General features: G+C 48.2%; 1 protein-coding gene across 1 annotated transcript in view; it reads right to left on the reverse strand.

Annotated features, from left to right (window-relative positions):
- The window catches only part of LOC144484283 (solute carrier family 22 member 6-A-like), a 28,603-nt gene extending 19,528 nt beyond the window's left edge, over nucleotides 1-9,075 (reverse strand). The window contains exons 1-4 of the mRNA XM_078202810.1: nucleotides 8,680-9,075; nucleotides 5,496-5,599; nucleotides 2,204-2,358; nucleotides 337-505 (exon numbers count right to left, since the gene is read on the reverse strand). Coding sequence (XP_078058936.1) covers nucleotides 337-505; nucleotides 2,204-2,358; nucleotides 5,496-5,599; nucleotides 8,680-9,075 — 824 coding nt within the window. The remainder of the gene's footprint in view (nucleotides 1-336; nucleotides 506-2,203; nucleotides 2,359-5,495; nucleotides 5,600-8,679) is intronic.
- Between the last annotated feature and the right edge of the window lie 11,433 nt (nucleotides 9,076-20,508).

Here is a 20,508-nt window from a genome sequence, read left to right on the forward strand (position 1 = left end):
GCTAAATCGCCCCTTAGTGTCCAAAGATGTGCGGGTTAGGTGGATTGGCCATGCTAAATTGCCCCTTAGTGTCCAAAGATGTGCAGGTTAGGTGGATTGACCATGCTAAATTGCCCCTTAGTGTCCAAAGATGTGCAGGTTAGGTGGATTGGCCATGCTAAATTGCCCCTTAGTGTCCAAAGATGTGCGGGTTAGGTGGATTGGCCATGGTAAATTGCCCCTCAGTCCATTTAAGATGACATATCCTTCAGGCTGCTACGTGTAAGATCACAGAGGCGTGTTAGAGGAGTCATTGTTAATAGTGTTCTGTCAAAAGAGAAGATATATTGTCTTTACCAGGCATAGAGGAATATGATAAAATATGGGACGGACGCTGCGAATTGGAGCCAGCGCCAATTTTGAATTGCGTATGCTTGCCCAACCAGGACTAGTTGACCGAAGGTGTAGGAATAATTCAGAAAGGTCATAAGAAACGTTCGGGTCTGATTTGGGATCCATTCCGTAGCTGGGTGGAGAAAGAAAAGAAAAGATCAGAAGTCTACAACAAAACGGTTGCGGCCCTTGCGTCTTCAACGGAAACTACACGAGGTGGCGCCTCGAGTGTGAATGGGACTCAGCGATACGTCAATCTCGTAAATCCGATACTGGAGCTGCCCACACCAGCTGGCAAGGCCATGCCACGTTGCCCAAATAGCCACTCTTAACACACGGCCTGGATAGCGAATATTTATAAGATGGAAGATTACATTGGAGTGCGTGGGTTTCCTCCGTGTGCTCCGGTTTCCTCCCACAGTCCAAAGATGTGCGGGTTAGGTGGATTGGCCATGCTAAATTGCCCCCTTAGTGTCCAAAGATGTGCAGGTTAGGTGGATTGGCCATGCTAAATTGCCCCTTAGTGTCCAAAGATGTGTTGGTTAGGTGGATTGGCCATGCTAAATTGTCCCTTAGTGTCCAAAGATGTGCTGGTTAGGTAGATTGGCCGTGCTAAATTGCCCTTAGTGTCCAAAGATGTGCAGGTTAGGTGGATTGGCCATGATAAATTGCCCCTTAGTGTCCAAAGATGTGTAGGTTAGGGGGATTGGCCATGCTAAATTGCCCCTTAGTGTCCAAAGATGTGCAGATTAGGTGGATTGGCCATGCTAAATTGCCCCTTAGAATCCAAAGATGTGCAGGTTAGGTAGATTGGCCATGCTAAATTGTCCCTTAGTGTCTAAAGATATGCAGATTCGGTGGATTGGCCATGCTAAATTGCCCCTTAGTATCCAAAGATGTGCAGGTTAGGTGGATTGGCCATGCTAAATTGCCCCTTAGTGTCCAAAGATATGCAGATTAGGTGGATTGGCCATGCTAAATTGCCCCTTAGTATCCAAAGATGTGCAGGTTAGGTGGATTGGCCATGCTAAATTGCCCCTTAGTATCCAAAGATGTGCGGGTTAGGTGGATTGGCCATGCTAAATTGCCCCTTCGTGTCCAAAGATGTGGAGGTTAGGTGGCCAATCTAGCCTCTCTTTATAATTCAAACCTTCCAGTCCCAGTAACGTCCCGTGTAAATCTTTTTTTGCCCCCTTTCCAGTTTAGTAACATCCTTCCCATAGCGGGGTGACCAGAATTGTACCCAGTACTCCAAATGTGGCCGCATCAGTGTCTTGTAGAGTTGTAATGCGATGGCGTTGGCCTAGTGGTATTATCGCTAGAGTATTAATCCAGAAACTCAACTGATGTTCTGGGGGACCCGGGTTCGAATCCCGCCACGGCAGATGGTGGAATTTGAATTCAATAAAAAATATCTGGAATTAAGAATCTACTGATGACCCATTGTCGGAAAAACCCATCTGGTTCCCTTTAGGGAAGGAAATCTGCCGTCCTTACCCCGGTCTGGCCTACATGTGACTCCAGAGCCACAGCAATGTGGTTGACTCTCAACTGCCCTCCAAGGGGCAACTAGGGATGGGCAATAAATGTGACGCCCACAAATGAATACAAAATAAAATATAACCTTCCAACTCCTGTACTCAGTGCTCTGACTGATGAAGGCAAGTGTGCCAAATGCCTTCTTCACCACCCTGTCTACCTGTGATGCTATGGAACTATATACCTGCACCCAGGTACTGAGCGCCCCAGTCAGGGGATCCGAAGACCTCCCTTTGGCGTTCGTTGGGTTCGCTTGAGACAAGCGCAAAAGGCAATGAAGTAATTCTCTTACCAAAGCTGTAAGTGTTGACGGTGACCCCTGACACCGCCACTCCACACAGAAACCTCCAGAGGCAGAACAAGGGGAAGGAAGGAGAGAATGCCCCACACGTTCCAGAGATCGCCAACAAGAAGGTGGACAAAAGGAGGAAAGTCCGCCGCCCGTACCTAATAGTAATACACACATGGGTAAACATTCAGGAAAAGCAACCTTCAACAGGTTTAGAAGTGTAACATAACAGCATGGTTTGATTTGAGTTGGTTTAATTTGATTTGATTTTAATTTGATTTGACTTTGATTTGATTTTGATTTGATTGGATTTTGAATTAGTTTGATTTGATTTGGGTTTGATTTTGATTTGATTTGAATTTAATTTGATTTTGACTTGATTGGATGTTGATTTGATTGGATTTTGATTTAGTTTGATTTGATTTGGGCTTGATTTTGATTTGATTGGATTTTGATTTAGTTTGATTTGATTTGGGCTTGATTTTGATTTGATTGGATTTTGATTTAGTTTGATTTGATTTGGGTTTGATTTTGATTTGATTTGAATTTAATTTGATTTTGACTTGATTGGATGTTGATTTGATTGGATTTTGATTTAGTTTGATTTGATTTGGGCTTGATTTTGATTTGATTGGATTTTGATTTAGTTTGATTTGATTTGGGCTTGATTTTGATTTGATTGGATTTTGATTTAGTTTGATTTGATTTGGGTTTGATTTTGATTTGATTTGAATTTAATTTGATTTTGACTTGATTGGATTTTGATTTGATGTTGATTTGATTGGATTTTGATTTAGTTTGATTTGATTTAGGCTTGATTTTGATTTGATTCGAATTTAATTTGATTTTGATTTGATTGGGTTTTGATTTGATGTTGATTTGTTTTGATTTGATGTGATTTGGATTTGATTTGATTTAGATTTAGATTTGATATTGAGTTGATTTATTTTGATTAGATTTTGATTTGATTTGATTTATTATTGTCACATGTATTGGGATACAGTGAAAAGTATTGTTTCTTGCGCGCTGTACAGACAAAGCATGCCATTCATAGAGTACATAGAGGAGAAGGAAAGGAGAGGGTGCAGAATGTAGTGTTCCAGTCACAGGTGGGGTGTAGAGAAAGATCAACTTAATATTTGATTTGATTTATTATTGTCACATGTATTGGGATACAGTGAAAAGTATTGTTTCTTGCGTGCTATACAGACAGAGCATACCGTTCATAGAGAAGGAAAGGAGAGAGTGCAGAATATAGTGTTATAGTCATAGCTAGGGTGCAGAGAAAGATCAGCTTCATATAAGGTAGGTCTATTCAAAAGTCTGATGGCAGCAGGGAAGAAGCTGTTCTTGAGTCGGTCGGTACGTGACCTCAGACTTTTTTATCTTTTTCCTGATGGAAGAAGGTGGAAGAGAGAATGTCCGGGGTGCGTGGGGGTCCTTGATTATGCTGCTGCTTTTCCCCGAGGCAGCGGGAAGTGTAGACAGAGTCAATGGATGGGAGGCTGGGTTTGCGTGATGGGACTGGGCTACGTTCACAACCCCTTTGTAGTTTCTTGCGGTCTTGGGCAGAGCAGGAGCCCATACCAAGCTGTGATGAGTCGTAGCGGAAATGCCAGATTTCCTTAGCCTCCTGAGAAAGTTGAAGAGTTAGTGGGCTTTCTGAACTATAGCATCGGTGTGGAGGGACCCGGACAAGTTGATGGTGATCTGAACACCGAAAAACCTATACATCTTTGGACACTAAGGGGCAATTTAGCATGGCCAATCCACCCAACCTGCACATCTTTGGACACTAAGGGGCAATTTAGCATGGCCAATCCACCCAACCTGCACATCTTTGGACACTAAGGGGCAATTTAGCACGGCCAATCCACCTAACCTACACATCTTTGGACACTCAGGGGCAATTTAGCATGGCCAATCCGCCTAACCTACACATCTTTGGACACTAAGGGGCAATTTAGCACGGCCAATCCACCTAACCTGCACATCTTTGGACACTAAGGGGCAATTTAGTACGGCCAATCCACCTAACCTACACATCTTTGGACACTAAGGGGCAATTTAGCATGGCCAATCCACCTAACCTACACATCTTTGGACACTAAGGGGCAATTTAGCACGGCCAATCCACCTAACCTACACATCTTTGGACACTAAGGGGCAATTTAGCACGGCCAATCCACCTAACCTACACATCTTTGGACACTAAGGGGCAATTTAGCACGGCCAATCCACCTAACCTACACATCTTTGGACACTAAGGGACAATTTAGCATGGCCAATCCACCTAACCTGCACATCTTTGGACACTAAGGGAAAATTTAGCATGGCCAATCCACCTAACCTGCACATCTTTGGTCACTAAGGGGCAACTTAGCATGGCCAATCCACCTAACCTGCACATCTTTGGTCACTAAGGGGCAACTTAGCATGGCCAATCCACCTAACCTGCGCATCTTTGGACACTAAGGGGCAATTTAGCATGGCCAATCCACCAAACCTGCACATCTTTGGACACTAAGGGACAATTTAGCATGGCCAATCTCCCTAACCTGCACATCTTTGGACACTAAGGGGCAATTTAGCATGGCCAATCCACCTAACCTGCACATCTTTCAGACTGTGGGAGGAAACCGGAGCACCCGGAGGAAACCCACGCAGACACGGGAAGAACGTGCAGACTCCACACAGACAGTGACCCAAGCCAGGAATCGAACCCAGGTCTCTGGCGCTGTGAGGCAGCAGTGCTAACCCACTGTGCCACCTTGCCACCATTAGGGTTGGGTATCACTGGGCCTTGCCCAGTGAAGCCCCACATTCCATGAATAAAAAAAAAAGTCATAGCATGTTTTAAGTTTATTTATTCGTGTCACAAGCTCACATTCACACTGCAATGGAGCTACTGTGGAAATCCCCGAGTCGCCACACTCCGGCGCCTGTTCGGGTTACACTGAGGGAGAATTTAGCACGGCCAATCCACCTCAACAGCACGTCTTTCGGACTGTGGGAGGAAACCGGAGCACCCGGAGGAAACCCACGCAGACACGGCGAGAACGTGCAGACTCCGCACAGACAGTGACCCGAGCCGGGAATCGAACCCGGGTCCCTGGTGCTGTGAGGCAGCAGTGCTAACCCACTGTGCCACCCATTGTAACCCCTGTAGGCCATTCTGCTTCAATCGGAGTTTAGCCAGCAGAATGTGCACCTGATATCAGGTTCGTTTTACAGCTTTTAGTCCCGGGAATCCTGTCGAATTCGACCTGGGAACTAATCGTCTTGCATTCCTTACTTGTCAGAGAGTCTGCCCAACAAGATGTTTCCTATCATCAAACCGGCCATGTAGATCGATTGTGCCATGTGTTTCAGAGGTTTCCTGTCGCAAACGAGGTCCCACTGTCAAAAAACATGAAGAAACATTGAAACATAAAAGATAGGAGCAGGAGGAGGCCATTCGGCCCTTCGAGCCTGCTCCGCCATTCATCACCATCATGGCTGATCATGCAACTCAACAGCCTAATCCTGCTTCCTCCCCATAACCTTTGACCCCGTTCGCCCCAAGTGCTATATCCAGCCGCCTCTTGAATACATTCAATGTTTTGGCATCAACTACTTCCTGTGGGAATGAATTCCACAGGCTCACCGGGTGAAGAAATATCTCCTCACCTCCGTCCTAAATGGTCTCCCCCGAATCCTCAGACTGTGACCCCCTGGTTCTGGACTCCCCCCACCATCGGGAACATCCTCCCTGCATCTACCCTGTCTAGTCCTGTTAGAATTTTATAAGTCTCGATGAGACCCCCCCCTCATTCGTCTGAACTCCAGTGAAAACAATCCTAACCTGGTCAATCTCTCCTCGTACATCAGTCCCCGGAATCAGCCTGGTAAACCTTCGCTGCAACTCCCTCGAGAGCAAGAACATCCTTCCTCAGAAAAGGAGACCAGAACTGCACACAATACTCTCGGTGTGGCCTCACCAAGGCCCTGTATAATCGCAACAACACATCCCTCTGCTCCTGTACTCGAAACCTCTCGCAATGAAGGCCAACACACCATTTGCCTTCTTTACCGCCTGCTGCACCTGCATGCTTACCTTCAGCGACTGGTGCACAAGGACACCCAGGTCCCTCTGCACACTCCCCCCTCTCCCAATTTACAGCCACTCAGGTAGTAATCTACCTTCTTGTTCTTGCTTCCAAAGTGGATAACCTCACATTTATCCAAATTAAACTGCATCTGCCATCGATTTGCCCACTCGCCCAACCTGTCCAGATCATCCTGAAGGATCTCTGCGTCCTGGTCACAGTTCACCCTCCCACCCAACTTGGTCGCATCTGCAAACTTTGAGATGTTACACTTTGTTCCCTCACCCAAATCAGTGATATGTATTGTGAATAGCTGGGGTAACAGCACCGCCCCACTCGTTACTGCCTGCCAATTTGAAAAGAAAGTCATTCGCCGTGGAGGATTGAACAGGATTCACTCTGATTGGGACCCTCCGCAAACATCGGGACCCTGTGGGGGAGAGGATGGGCCCAGAACAATACTCCCAAGTCTATTCCGGCCTTGTCACATAACAGTATGGCGCAGGAAGAGGCCCTTCGGCGCCCTCGTGTGGACGCTTTTCAAAACTCAAGACCTTTTCTCCATTTGTTCAGAGTGGGAAGGGAATGCGACTCCCGTCGCGAGAGGCATTGGAAGAATGGAATTATCAATGGACTAGCAATGCAGAGACCTCTTCATCCAGCAACCCCCCGAGCTACGCACTCACCTGACCTCCTCTGGTGGCTTCTACCTGGCACATCTTCTACCCAAGGCACGTTGGCACAGCGGGTTAGCACCGCTGCCTCACAGCTCCAGGGACCTGGGTTCGATTCCCGGCCTCGGGTCATTGCCTGTGCGGAGTTTGCACCTTCTCCCCGTGGTTTCCCTCCGGGTGCTCCGGTTTCCCCCCACGGTCCAAAGATCTGCAGGTGGCTTGGCCATGCTAAATTGCCCCTTAGTGTCAGGGGATTAGCAGGGTAAATGCGTGGGGTAATGGGGACAGGGCCTGGGTGGGATTGTGATTGGTGCAGACTCGATGGGTCGAATGGCCACCTTCTGCACTGTAGAGGTTCTATGATACAAAGATGTGCAGGTTAGGTGGATTGGCCATGCTAAATTGCCCCTTAGTGTCCAAAGATGTGCATGTTAGGTGGATTGGCCATGCTAAATTGTCCCTTAGTGTCCAAAGATGTGCATGTTAGGTGGATTGGTCATGCTAAATTGCCCCTTAGTTCCAAAGATGTGTGGGTTAGGTGGATTGGCCATAATAATTGCCCTTTAGTGTCCAAAGATGTGCAGATTCGGTGGATTGGCCTTGCTAAATTGCCCCTTAGTGTCCAAAGATGTGTAGGTTAAGTGGATTGGCCATGCTCAATTGCCCCTTAGTTCCAAAGATGTGTGGGTTAGGTCGATTGGCCATAATAATTGCCCCTTAGTGTCCAAAGATGTGCAGGTTAGGTGGATTGGACATGGTAAATTGTCCCCTTAGTGTCCAAAGATGTGTAGGTTAGGTGGATTGGCCATGCTAAATTGTCCCCTTAGTGTCCAAAGATGTGCAGGTTAGGTGGATTGGACATGCTAAATTGTCCCTTAGTGTCCAAAGACGTGTAGGTTAGGTGGATTGGCCATGCTAAATTGCCCCTTAGTGTCCAAAGATGTGCAGGTTAGGTGGATTGGCCATGCTAAATTGCCCCTTAGTGTCCAATGATGTGCAGGTTAGGTGGATTGGCCATGCTAAATTGCCCCTTAGTGTCCAAAGATGTGCAGGTTAGGTGGATTGGCCATGCTAAATTGCCCCTTAGTGTCCAAAGATGTGCAGGTTAGGTGGATTGGCCATGCTAAATTGCCCCTTAGTGTCCAAAGATGTGTAGGTTAGGTGGATTGGCCATGCTAAATTGCCCCTTAGTGTCCAAAGATGTGCAGGTTAGGTGGATTGGCCATGCTAAATTGCCCCTTAGTGTCCAAAGATGTGCAGGTTAGGTGGATTGGCCATGCTAAATTGCCCCTTAGTGTCCAAAGATGTGCAGGTTAGGTGGATTGGCCATGCTAAATTGCCCCTTAGTGTCCAAAGATGTGCAGGTTAGGTGGATTGGCCATGCTAAATTGCCCCTTAGTGTCAGGGGGGACTGGCTAGGGTAAATGCATGGGGTTATGGGAATGGGGCCTGGGTGGGATTGTTGTCGATGCAGACTCGATGGGCCGAATGGCGTCCTCCTGCACTGAAAGGGTTCTATGAACCCGTTCTGCCAATGGCGGGGTTGCGGGAGGCAGTGGGGACAATCATGATGGAACCCCTTGCCGTCGTTTCCGGCCTCCTGTGAGATTCCGCCCCTCCCGTTGCCCCAAGCAGACGGGAGCGTGGGATCCCGCCCCCCACCCCCAACCCCGCCACCCCCGCCCTTCCCCCCGTGGACCCTGAGCCTCAGGCTTACCTCGCTGACGATCGTGGCTTTGACCTTGGAGTGGTCGAACACCCATCCGTCCGTGCACGCCCGCGTGCCGTACCCGCTCCCGTTCCCCGGCGTCCCGTTGCCCCGCAGGAGGTGCCACTGGGGCGTGGAGTACAGCTGGCATTCCTCCGGCCGCCGCTTCCCGTCCAGCGGGATGAAGACCCGGAGGAAGTCCTTCTCCTCTTCCGCCTCCAGCCCGCCCTCCGAACTGTTGGCTACCGGGGGGATCCGGCAGCGGTGGCCGGGGACGACAGCCACAAAGTTCTGGAGCAGGTGGTGGGAAGTTGTCAGGATCACCGGGAAGACTAACAGGAGAACGTAGATGAATTGGAATCTTCCCATGCCTCCAACAACCTCGAGGATGTCCGCAAAGCTCATAGCTGGGGAACGAGAAGGCGGAAAGATCATCAGTTCCGAAGGAGACTCCTTATGTTTGGTCGCCCAGGTTAGATCTTGCTTCCCCTGATAACGGCACGGTTACTTTTCATTCTGAAGTCCAATTCCTTGAGAGAGAGAGAGAGAGTTACTGGCACACTTGTCACTGGCATGGAGAAGATCACAAGATACTAATGGATGTTGAAGTCTTGTCGACTCACCCTAGCTCACCCATCCAGATAAACTGTGCGTTCCGCCCGACCGATGGAGCTAATTAATCGCTCAATCATTACTAGGTGTTGGCCTCTGCCAGCCTACCTAGAAATCCATTTGACACGATTTAGTCTTCAAGTGACCTTCCACTGGTTTAAACCTTGAGCTCCGGTTTAGTAAGAAGCAGTATTGTTGATTTCAAGGACGGCACGGGTGGCACAGTGGGTTAGCACCGCTGCCTCACGGTGCCAGGGACCCGGGTTCGATTCCCGGCCTCGGGTCACTGTCCGTGCGGAGTCTGCACGTTCTCCCCCCGTGCCTGCATGGGTTTCCTCTGGGTGCTCCGGTTTCCTCCCACAGTCCAAAGATGTGCAGGTTAGGTGGATTGGCCATGCTAAATTGTCCCTTAGTGTCCGAAGATGTGCAGGTTAGGTGGATTGGCCATGCAAAATTTCCCCTTAGTGTCCAAAGATGTGCAGGTTAGGGTGATTGGCCATGCTAAATTGCCCCTTAGTGTCCAAAATATGTGCAGGTTGGGTGGATTGGCCATGCTAAATTGCCCCTTAGTGTCTAAAGATGTGCAGGTTAGGTGGATTGGCCATGCTAAATTGCCCCTTACTGTCCAACGATGTGAAGGTTACATGGATTGGCCATGCTAAATTGCCCCTTAGTGTCCAAAGATGTGCAGGTTAGGTGGATTGGCCACGCTAAATTGCCCCCTTAGTGTCCAAAGATGTGCAGGTTTGGTGGATTGGCCGTGCTAAATTGCCCCGTAGTGTCCAAAGATGTGCAGGTTCGGTGGATTGGCCATACTAAACTGTCCCTTAGTGTCCAAAGATGTGCAGGTTAGGTGGATTGGCTATGCTAAATTGTCCCTTAGTGTCCAAAGATGTGCACGTTAGGTGGATTGGCCATTCTAAACTGTCCCTTAGTGTCCAAAGATGTGCAGGTTAGGTGGATTGGCCATGCTAAATTGCCCCTTAGTGTCCAAAGATGTGCAGGTTGGGTGGATTGGCCATGCTAAATTGCCCCTTGGTGTCCAAAGATGTGTAGGTTAGGTGGATTGGCCATGCTAAATTGCCCCTTGGTGTCCAAAGATGTGTAGGTTAGGTGGATTGGCTATGCTAAATTGCCCCTTAGTGTCCAAAGATGTGCAGGTTGGGTGGATTGGCCATGCTAAATTGCCCCTTGGTGTCCAAAGATGTGCAGGTTGGGTGGATTGGCCATGCTAAATTGCCCCTTGGTGTCCAAAGATGTGCAGGTTAGGTGGATTGGCCACGCTAAATTGCCCCTTCGTGTCCAATGATGTGCAGGTTAGGTGGATTGGCCAGGGTAAATGTGTGGGGTTATGGGGATAGGGCAGGGGAGGTGGTCTGGGTAAGATGCTCTGTCGGGGGGCGGGTGCTTGGTGCTGCTGCCTCACAGCACCAAGGACCCAGGTTTGACTCCCAGTTTGGGTCACCGTCTGTGCGGAGTCTGCACGTTCTCCCTCCGTGTCTGCGTGGGTTTCCTCCGGGTGCTCCTGTTTCCTCCCACAGTCCGAAAGACGTGCTGGTTAGGATGCATTGACCATGCTAAATTCTTCCTCAGTGTTACCCGAACAGGCGTCGGAGTGTGGCGACCACGGGATTTTCACAGTAACTTCATTGCAGTGTTAATGTAAGACTACTTGTGACACTAATAAAAAACTTAATGTGTTGCATTTCGCTAAGACAAACTAGGGCAAAACTTAAACGGTTGGACCCTGGGGTGTATTGTCGAACAGAGAGACCGAGGGGTGCAGGTACATTGTTCCTCCAAAGTGGCGTCACAGGTAGACAGGGTGGTGAAGAGGGTGTTTGGCACACATGGTTCCATTGGTCAAAGCATTGAGTACAGGCATTGGAGCGTTACTTGTTAAAAAATTTATTCTTGGGACATGGGCGTCGCTGGCTGGGCCCAGCATTTATTGCCCATCCCTAGTTGCCCCTTGGAGGGCAGTTGAGAGTCAACCACATTGCTGTGGCTCTGGAGTCACATGTAGGCCAGACCGGGGTAAGGACGGCAGATTTCCTTCCCTAAAGGGAACCAGATGGGTTTTTCCCACAATGGGTCATCAGTAGATTCTTAATTCCAGAGATTTTTTATTGAATTCAAATTCCACCATCTGCCGTGGCGGGATTCGAACCCGGCTCCCCCAGAACATGAGCTGAGTTTCTGGATAATAGTCTAGCGATAATACGCTGCCCCTTTACAACCGTACAAGACATCAGTGAGGCCACATTTGGAGTACCGTGTACAATTTTGGTCACCCCGCTCATAGGAAGGATGTTATTAAACTGGAAAGGGGGCAAAAAAAGATTTACCAGGATGTTACCGGGGACTGGAAGGTGTGAATTATAAAGAGAGGCTGGATAGGCTGGGACTTTTTTCCCCTGGAGTGTAGGAGGATGAGGGGGTGACCTTATAGAGGTCTATAAAATCATGAGGGGCATCGATAAGGCGAATAGGCAAGGTCTTTTCCCCAGGGTAAGGGGGAGTCCAAAACTAGAGGGCGTAGGTTTAAGGTGAGAGGGGTAAGGGGACCCGAGGGGGTAACGTTTTCACACAGAGGGTGGCGCGAGTGTGGAATGAGCTGCCAGAGGGGGTGATAAGGCGGGTACAATGACAACATTTAGAAGACATTTGGACAGGGACGTGGATTGGGGAAAGGTTTAGAGGGACATGGGTCCAACACAGGCAAATGGGGCTAGTTCAGTGTGGGATTGGGCCGAAGGACCTGTTCCCATGCTGTATATCTCTGTGACTCTAACACAGTGTCCATTCGGCAATGCCAGACAGGTCAGTTTGATTAAATACAGTCCATGTCACTCCCGAATGTCGCGTTTTAAAGTTCATTCACGGGATGTGGGCGTCGCTGGCCGGGCCCAGTGTTTACCCACATCCCTAATTGCCCCCCCCTTGAGAAGGTGGTGGGTGAGCCGCCATCTTGAACCCACTGCAGTCCCCGAGTGACGTAGGTACACCCACAGCGCTGTTCGGGAAGGAGTCCCAGGATTGTGATTGGACATCAGTCAGTCCCATGTGGTGTAGGTAAACCCACAGTGCTGTTAGGGAGGGAGTTCCAGGATTGTGATTGGACATCAGTCAGTCCCCGTGTGTGGTGTAGGTACACCCACAGTGCTGTTAGGGAGGGAGTTCCAGGATCTTGACCCCAGCCACAGTGAAGGAACGGCCGATGTATTTCCAAGTCGGGATGGTGAGTGGCTCGGAGGGGGAACTTGCAGGTGGTGGTGTTCCCCACGTACCTCCACAGTGTCGTGTTGGTTAGCACTGCTGCTTCACAACTCCAAGGACCCAGGGTCCATCCTGGCCTCGGGTCACTGTCTGTGCGGAGTCTGCACATTCTCCCCGTGTCTGCGTGGGTTTCCTCCGGGTGCTCCGGTTTCCTCCCACAGTCCAAAAATGTGCAGGTTAGGTGGATTGATCATGTTAAATTGTCCCTTAGTGTCCAAAGATATGTAGGTTAGGTGGATTGGCCATGTTAAATTGCCCCTTAGTGTCCAAAGATGTGCAGGTTAGGTGGATTGGCCATGCTAAATTGCCCCTTAGTGTCCAAAGATGTGTAGGTTAGGTGGATTGGCCATGCTAAATTGTCCCTTAGTGTCCAAAGATGTGCAGGTTAGGTGGATTGGCCATGCTAAATTGCCCCCGAGTGTCCAAGGATGTGCAGGTTAGGTGGATTGGCCATGCTAAATTGCCCCCTAGTGTCCAAAGATGTGCAGGTTAGGAAGATTAGCGGGGTAACGATGTGGGTTTACGGGGATAGGGCCTGGGTAGGATGCTGTGTTTTCGCTGCAGACTTGATGGGCCGAATGACCTCCTTCTGCACTGCAGGGATTTTCGGAGATTTGTGTCCAAGGACCCTCTCTCTGTGTCTCTCCCCACTCAATAGAAGTGGTGCTATTTAATCTGTATTGCAAAGCAGTCTGCTATCCTCATTGTGAATGGCTGCAGTGAGACCATAGCCTGAACACAAATCTGGTTGTGGGGGTGATGGCACCCTCCCAACGACCCCCCCCCACCCCCACCCGGCCTCATGAGGCCTCCTTGCCTAGCACTATTGAGGGGAAGGTGGTGGCGTAGTGGTATTGTCACCAGACGAGTAATCCAGAGACGCAGGGTGATGTTCTGGGGGACCCGGGTTCGAATCCCACCGCGGCAGATGGTGGAATTTGAATTCACTTAAAATCGGGAATTAAATGATAACCGTGAACACATTGTTGTAAAAACCCATCCGGTTCACAAAATAGAACCATCGAGTCCCCACAGTGCAGAAAGAGGCCATTCGGCCCATCGAGTCTGCACCAACAAGAGAGCATCCTACCCAGTACGTTTCCCCATAAACCCACATGTTTACCCCACTAATCACCCCAACCTGCACATCTTTGGACACTAAGGGGCAATTTAGCACGGCCAATACACCTAACCTGCACATCTTTGGACACTAAGGGGCAATTTAGCACGGCCAATACACCTAACCTACACATCTTTGGACACTAAGGGGCAATTTAGCACGGCCAATCCACCTAACCTACACATCTTTGGACACTAAGGGGCAATTTAGCATGGCCAACCCACCTAACCTACACATCTTTGGACACTAAGGGGCAATTTAGCATGGCCAATCCACCTAACCTACACATCTTTGGACATATTGAGAGAATGGTTAGCACAGCAAGCAGGATCTTGAGCTTCATAAAGAGTGGGATTGAGTACAAAGGCAATGATGCTGAACCTTTATAAAGCTCTGGTCAGGTTCCACAACTAGAATATTGTGTCCAGTTCTGATCACCCACACACTTTAGGGAGGATGTGCGGGTCCTCAAGAGAGAGGGGGAGAGAGAGAGAGATACAGAAAGAGAGAGAGAAAGAGAGACAGAGAGAAGGAGAGAGAACGAGAGGGAGAGAGAGAGGCAGTGAGAGAGAGAGCGACAGAGACACAGAGACAGAGAGGGAGAGACAGAGCAAGAGGCAGAGAGAAAGAGAGAGACAGAGAGTGAGAGACAGAGAGACAGAGAGAGACAGAGAGAGAAGGACAGACAGAGAGAGATGGAGAGAGAGAGAGACAGAGAGAGAGAGAGATGGAGAATGAGAGAGAGAGAGACAGAGAGATACAGAGACTGAGAGATAGAGAGAGACAGTGAGAGAGAGAGACAGAGACAGAGAGACACAGAGAGAGACACAGAGGGAGAGAGAGAGACAGAGATATAGAGAGACAGAGATAGAGAGAGGGAGAGACAGAGATAGAGAGAGGGAGAGACACAGAGAGAGACACAGAGAGAGAGAGAGAGAGAGACAGAGAGAGAGACAGAGAGACAGAGAGAGAGACAGAGATAGAGAGAGAGAGAGAGACAGAGAGAGTCACTCTTTGAATTTATTTAGCTGGGACAAAGTCCACAAGTGCTATCTATAATAAATCCCCATGAGACTTAAGCAAATATATCTGCTTCTGGCTCAAAAACAAATAGCCCAGACATTCCTTCCTGAACAGTTCAAATTGGCCAAGTAATTAATCAAATAACAGATCCGTTCTTGTTTCTCATGAGTTTAATTCAAACTTATCATTCACGATCAAAGAGTCCTTGGGAGAGGTTTACCTCACAGTTTGGAATATTTTACACAACGACCGTTCCCCGTTGATTTTGATTTGATTTATTATTGCCATATAGAATCATAGAGGTTTACAGCATGGAAACAGGCCCTTCGGCCCAACTTGTCCAGGCCGCCCAGTTTTTAACCACTAAGCTAGTCTCAATTGCCCGCGTTTGGCCCATATCCCTCTATACCCATCGTACCCATGTAACTGTCTAAATGCTTTTTAAAAGACAAAATTGTACCCGCCTCTACTACTGCCTCTGGCAGCTCGTTCCAGACACTCACCACCCTCTGTGTGAAAAAATTGCTCCTCTGGACCCTTTTGTGTCTCTCCCCTCTCACCTTAAACCTATGCCCTCTAGTTTTAGACTCCCCTACCTTTGGGAAAAGATATTGACTGTCTACCCAATCTATGACCCTCATTATTTTATAGACCTCTATAAGATCACCCCTCACAGCCTTCTACACCCCAGTCTATCCAGCCTCTCCTTATCACTCAAACCACCAATTCCTGGTAGCATCCTAGTAAATCTTTTCTGCACTCTTTCTAGTTTAATAATATCCTTTCTATAATAGGGTGACCAGAACTGCACACAGTATTCCAAGTGTGGCCTTACCAATGTCTTGTACAACTTCAACAAGACGTCCCAACTCCTGTATTCAATGTTCTGACCAATGAAACCAAGCATGCCGAATGCCTTCTTCACCACCCACATGTACTGGGATGCAGTGAAAAGTATTGTTTCTTGCGTGCCATAGAGACAAAGCATACTGTTCATAGAGTACATAGGGGAGAAGGAAAGGAGAGGGTGCAGAATGTAGTCTTACAGTCACAGCTAGGGTGCAGAGAAAGATCAACTTAATATAAGGTAGGTCCATTCAAAACTCTGACAGCAGCAGGGAAGAAACTGTTCTTGAGTCGGTTGGTACGTGACCTCAGACTTTTGTATCTTTTTCCCGACGGAAGAAGGTGGAAGAGAGAATGTCCGGGGTGTGTGGGGGTCCTTGATTATGCTGGCTGCTTTTCCCCAAGACAGCGGGAAGTGTAGACAGAGTCAATGGATGGGAGGCTGGTTTGAGTGATGGATTGGGCTACGTTCTTGCGGGCGAGCACCTTGGGGTAACAGAAGCATGGTTATCAGGATAATTTAGGGAGTAATCCTATTCTGCTGGCCTTCAACCCCAATTGGCTTTTAGCAGTTGAGACATTGGGAGAGGCGTGGTAAGCACAAATAATATCTCATAACAGGTTGTGAATGTAGCCCAATCCATCACGCAAACCAGCCTCCCATCCATTGACTCCGTCTACACTTCCCGCTGCCTCGGGAAAAGCAGGCAGCATAATCAAGGGCCCCCACGCACCCCCCGGACATTCTCTCTTCCACCTTCTTCCGTCGGGAAAAAGATACAAAAGTCTGAGGTCACGGACCAACCGACTCAAGAACAGCTTCTTCCCTGCTGCTGTCAGACTTTTGAATGGACCTACCTAAGTTGATCTTTCTCTACACCCTAGCTGTGACTGTAACACGACATTCTGCACCCTCTCCTTTCCTTCTCTATGAACGGTATGCTTTGTCTGTATAGCGTGTAAGAAACAATACTTTTCACTGTATCCCAGTACATGTGACAATAATAAATCAAACCAAATATTAAGTTGATCTTTCTCTGCACCCTAGCTATGACTGTAACACTACATTCTGCACCCTCTCCTTTCCTTCTCTATGAATGGTATGCTTTGCCTGTATAGTGCGCAAGAAACATCGGGTGGGATTTTTCGGCCGCGCGCGTCCCGAGACTGGAAAATCCCGCTCCTTTGCGTGGTCCATCTCCCGCCCGCTACGATTCCCGTGGCAGGTGAGGTAGGAAAATTCGGCCCAATACTTTTCACTGTGTGGTAATACGTGTGGCAATAATAAATCGAATCAAATCAAATAGAAAAGCGTGTTATCTGGATTAAGATGTCGATGCATAATCGCCTATGGTCCTTTTTTTCCCAGAGTTTGTGTCGTTGACTTAGTGCGCTGGGGTTTAGTGCGTATGTTTGAAAATATTGCTGGTTGATACGTAATTAAATGGTCTGTTGTGAAAAAGTTGACACAGGTTTCAGCATCTCATTTGCGCTCCCGGAGTGCTGATGGCTGAGAGGGGGCCCGCGTGTCGAAGTTGCGTTATCTCCTTAGTAAGCGAGTGTTTAAAGAGCATCTGAGAAATATTACGGGGTTAATGGCTTATTCAGAGCTGCTGTTGCAAAGGTGGACCCGTGCTCCACGCCGTCTGTCACTCCGAGAGAGCTGCGGCTGTTTAGACTGTCTGCTTCATCAGTGAGACGTGCGTCTCCTGCAACGGGACCTCATCCTTCTTGTCCTTTTCCGCATCTTTTAGAGCTCTGGAAATGAAGAGACCGTAAGATCACAAACAGAAAACGGTCAACTTATTTACGGAAAAAAATTAGCCCTAAAGTGACAGTTGGATGTGTTAATCAAAAAAGAAACCAGTAATTCATTAATAACTTTCCACTTCTGTGAAAAGAAACTCCCATTTTACTACAGCCCAGTAAAAGTGTCAATCATCCAGATCATTTAAAGCATCGATGGCAGGAACTGCAAGCACTCGAAACCACTTGATCTTGTGTAAATAAACATTGTTCATGGGCCAAGCTCATGTAAAGTAAAGTTTATTTATCAGTTTCACAAGTAAGGCTTACATTGACACTGCAATGAAGTTAGTGTGAAAATCCCCAAGTGGCCACACTCCGGCGCCTGTTTGGGTACATTGAGGGAGAATTTAGCACGGCCAATGCACCCTAACCAGGACTGTGAGAGGAAACTGGAGCATCCGGAGGAAACCCACGGAGCAATCCACCTAATCTTCACATCTTTGGACACTAAGGGGCAATTTAGCATGGCCAATCCACCTAACCTACACATCTTTGGACACTAAGGGACAATTTAGCATGGCCAATCCAGCTAACCCGCACATCTTTGGACACTAAGGGGCAATTTAGCATGGCCAATCCACCTAACCTGCACATCTTTGGACACTAAGGGGCAATTTAGCATGGCCAACCCACCTAAACCGCACATCTTTGGACACTAAGGGGCAATTTAGCATGGCCAATCCACCTAACCTGCACATCTTTGGACACTAAGGGACAATTTAGCATGGCCAATCCACCTAACCTACACATCTTTGGACACGAAGGGTAAATTAGCACGGCCAATCCACCTAACCTGCACATCTTTGGACACTAAGGGGCAATTTAGCATGGCCAATCCACCTAAGCTGAACATCTTTGGACACTAAGGGACAATTTAGCATGGCCAATCCACCTAACCCGCACATCTTTGGACACTAAGGGACAATTTAGCATGGCCAATCCACCTAACCTACACATCTTTGGACACTAAGGGGCAATTAGCACGGCCAATCCACCTAACCTGCACATCTTTGGACTGTGGGAGAAAACCGGAGCACCCGGAGGAAATCGACACAGACACAGGGAGGATGTGCAGCCTCTGCACAGACAGTGACCCAAGCCGGGAATCGAACCCCGGTCCCTGGAGCTGTGAGGCAACAGTGCTAACCACTGTGCCACCGTGCCGCCCCAGTGAACCCGATAGTGACAATAGGATGTGCAAATGAAAACCTTTTATTGAAAAAAAGGTAATTCATTAATAACTTTCACGTTTGTAGAAATAAACTCCTTTTTACTACAGCCCAGTAAAAGTGCCAATCATCCAGATCGTTTAAAGCATCAAGGGCAGAAACAGCAAGCACTCGAAACCTCTTGATCCTGTGTAAATAAACACGATGCAATTGTTCATGGGCCGAACTCATTTTTCAGCTTCATAAAGCTTTGGTTAGGCCGCACTTATCGAGCATCGCGTTCAATTCCGGTCGCCACATTACAGGAAGGATGTGGAGGATTTGGAAAGAGTGCGGAAGAGGTTGACCAGGATGCTGCCTGGATTGGAGGGTGTAAGCTACAAGGAGAGGCTGGACAAACTAGGGTTGTTTTACCTGGAGCACCCGAGGCTGAGGGGAGACCCGATAAAAATCTATAAATTTTTAAAAATTCATTCATGGGGCATGGGCGTCGCTGGCTGGCCCAATATTTATTGCCCATCCCTAGTTGCCCTTGGAGGGCAGTTGAGAGTCAACCTGGAGTCACATGTAGGCCAGACCGGGTAAGGACGGCAGATTTCCTTCCCTAAAAGACATTGGTGACCCAAATGGGTTTTTCGGGTCCAAAGATGTGCAGGTTAGGTGGATTGGCCATGTTGAATTGTCCCTTAGTCTCCAAAGATGTGCAGGTTAGGTGGATTGGCCATGCTAAATTGCCCCTTAGTGTCCAAAGATGTGCAGGTTAAGTGGATTGGCCATGTTAAATTGTCCCTTCGTGTCCAAAGATGTGCAGGTTAAGTGGATTGGCCATGTTAAATTGTCCCTTCGTGTCCAAAGATGTGCAGGTTAGGTGGATTGGCCATGCTAAATTGCTATTTTGAGGCCATGCCCCCTAGTTCTAGTTTCACCCGCCAGTGGAAACAACCTCCCTGCTTCTATCTTATCTATTCCCTTCATAATCTTATATGTCTCTATAAGATCTCCCCTCATTCTTTTGAATTCCAATGAGTATCGCCCCAGTCTACTCAGTCTCTCCTCATAAGCCAACCCTCTCAACTCCGGAATATCCTCTGCACCCCCTCCAGTGCCAATATATCCTTTCTCAAGTAAGGAGACCAAAACTGTACAAGGTACTCCAGGTGTGGCCTTATACAGGCACCTTATACAGCTGCAACATAACCTCGCTGTTTTTAAACTCCATCCCCCTAGCAATGAAGGACAAAATTCCATTTGCCTTCTTAATTACCTGCTGCACCTGCAAACCAACTCCTTGAGATTCCTGCACAAGGACGCCCGGGTCCCTCTACACAGCAGCATGGAGGGCAGTTGAGAGTCAACCTGGAGTCACATGTAGGCCATTTACCAAGATGTGCAGGTTAGGTGGATTGGCCATGCTAAATTGCCCCTTAGTGTCCAAAGATGTGTAGGTTGGGTGGATTGGCCATGCTAAGTTGTCACTTAGTGTCCAAAGATGTGTAGGTTAGGTGGATTGGCCATGCTAAATTGCCCCTTAGTGTCCAAAGATGTGTAGGTTGGGTGGATTGGCCATGCTAAATTGTCCCTTAGTGTCCAAAGATGTGTAGGTTAGGTGGATTGGCCATGCTAAATTGCCCCTTAGTGTCCAAAGATGTGTAGGTTGGGTGGATTGGCCATGCTAAATTGTCCCTTAGTGTCCAAATATGTGTAGGTTAGCTGGATTGGCCATGCTAAATTGCCCCTTAGTGTCCAAAGATGTGTAGGTTGGGTGGATTGGCCATGCTAAATTGCCCCTTAGTGTCCAAAGATGTGTAGGTTGGGTGGATTGGCCATGCTAAATTGTCCCTTAGTGTCCAAAGATGTGTAGGTGAGGTGGATTGACCATGCTAAATTGCCTCTTAGTGTCGGGGGAATAGCGGGGTAAATACATAGTGTTATGGGGATGGGGATTGCTGTTGATGCAGGCTCGATGGGCCAAATGGCCTC

The sequence above is a fragment of the Mustelus asterias genome, unplaced genomic scaffold (genome assembly GCF_964213995.1).
Source record: "Mustelus asterias unplaced genomic scaffold, sMusAst1.hap1.1 HAP1_SCAFFOLD_97, whole genome shotgun sequence".
Classification (NCBI taxonomy): Eukaryota; Metazoa; Chordata; class Chondrichthyes; order Carcharhiniformes; family Triakidae; genus Mustelus; species Mustelus asterias.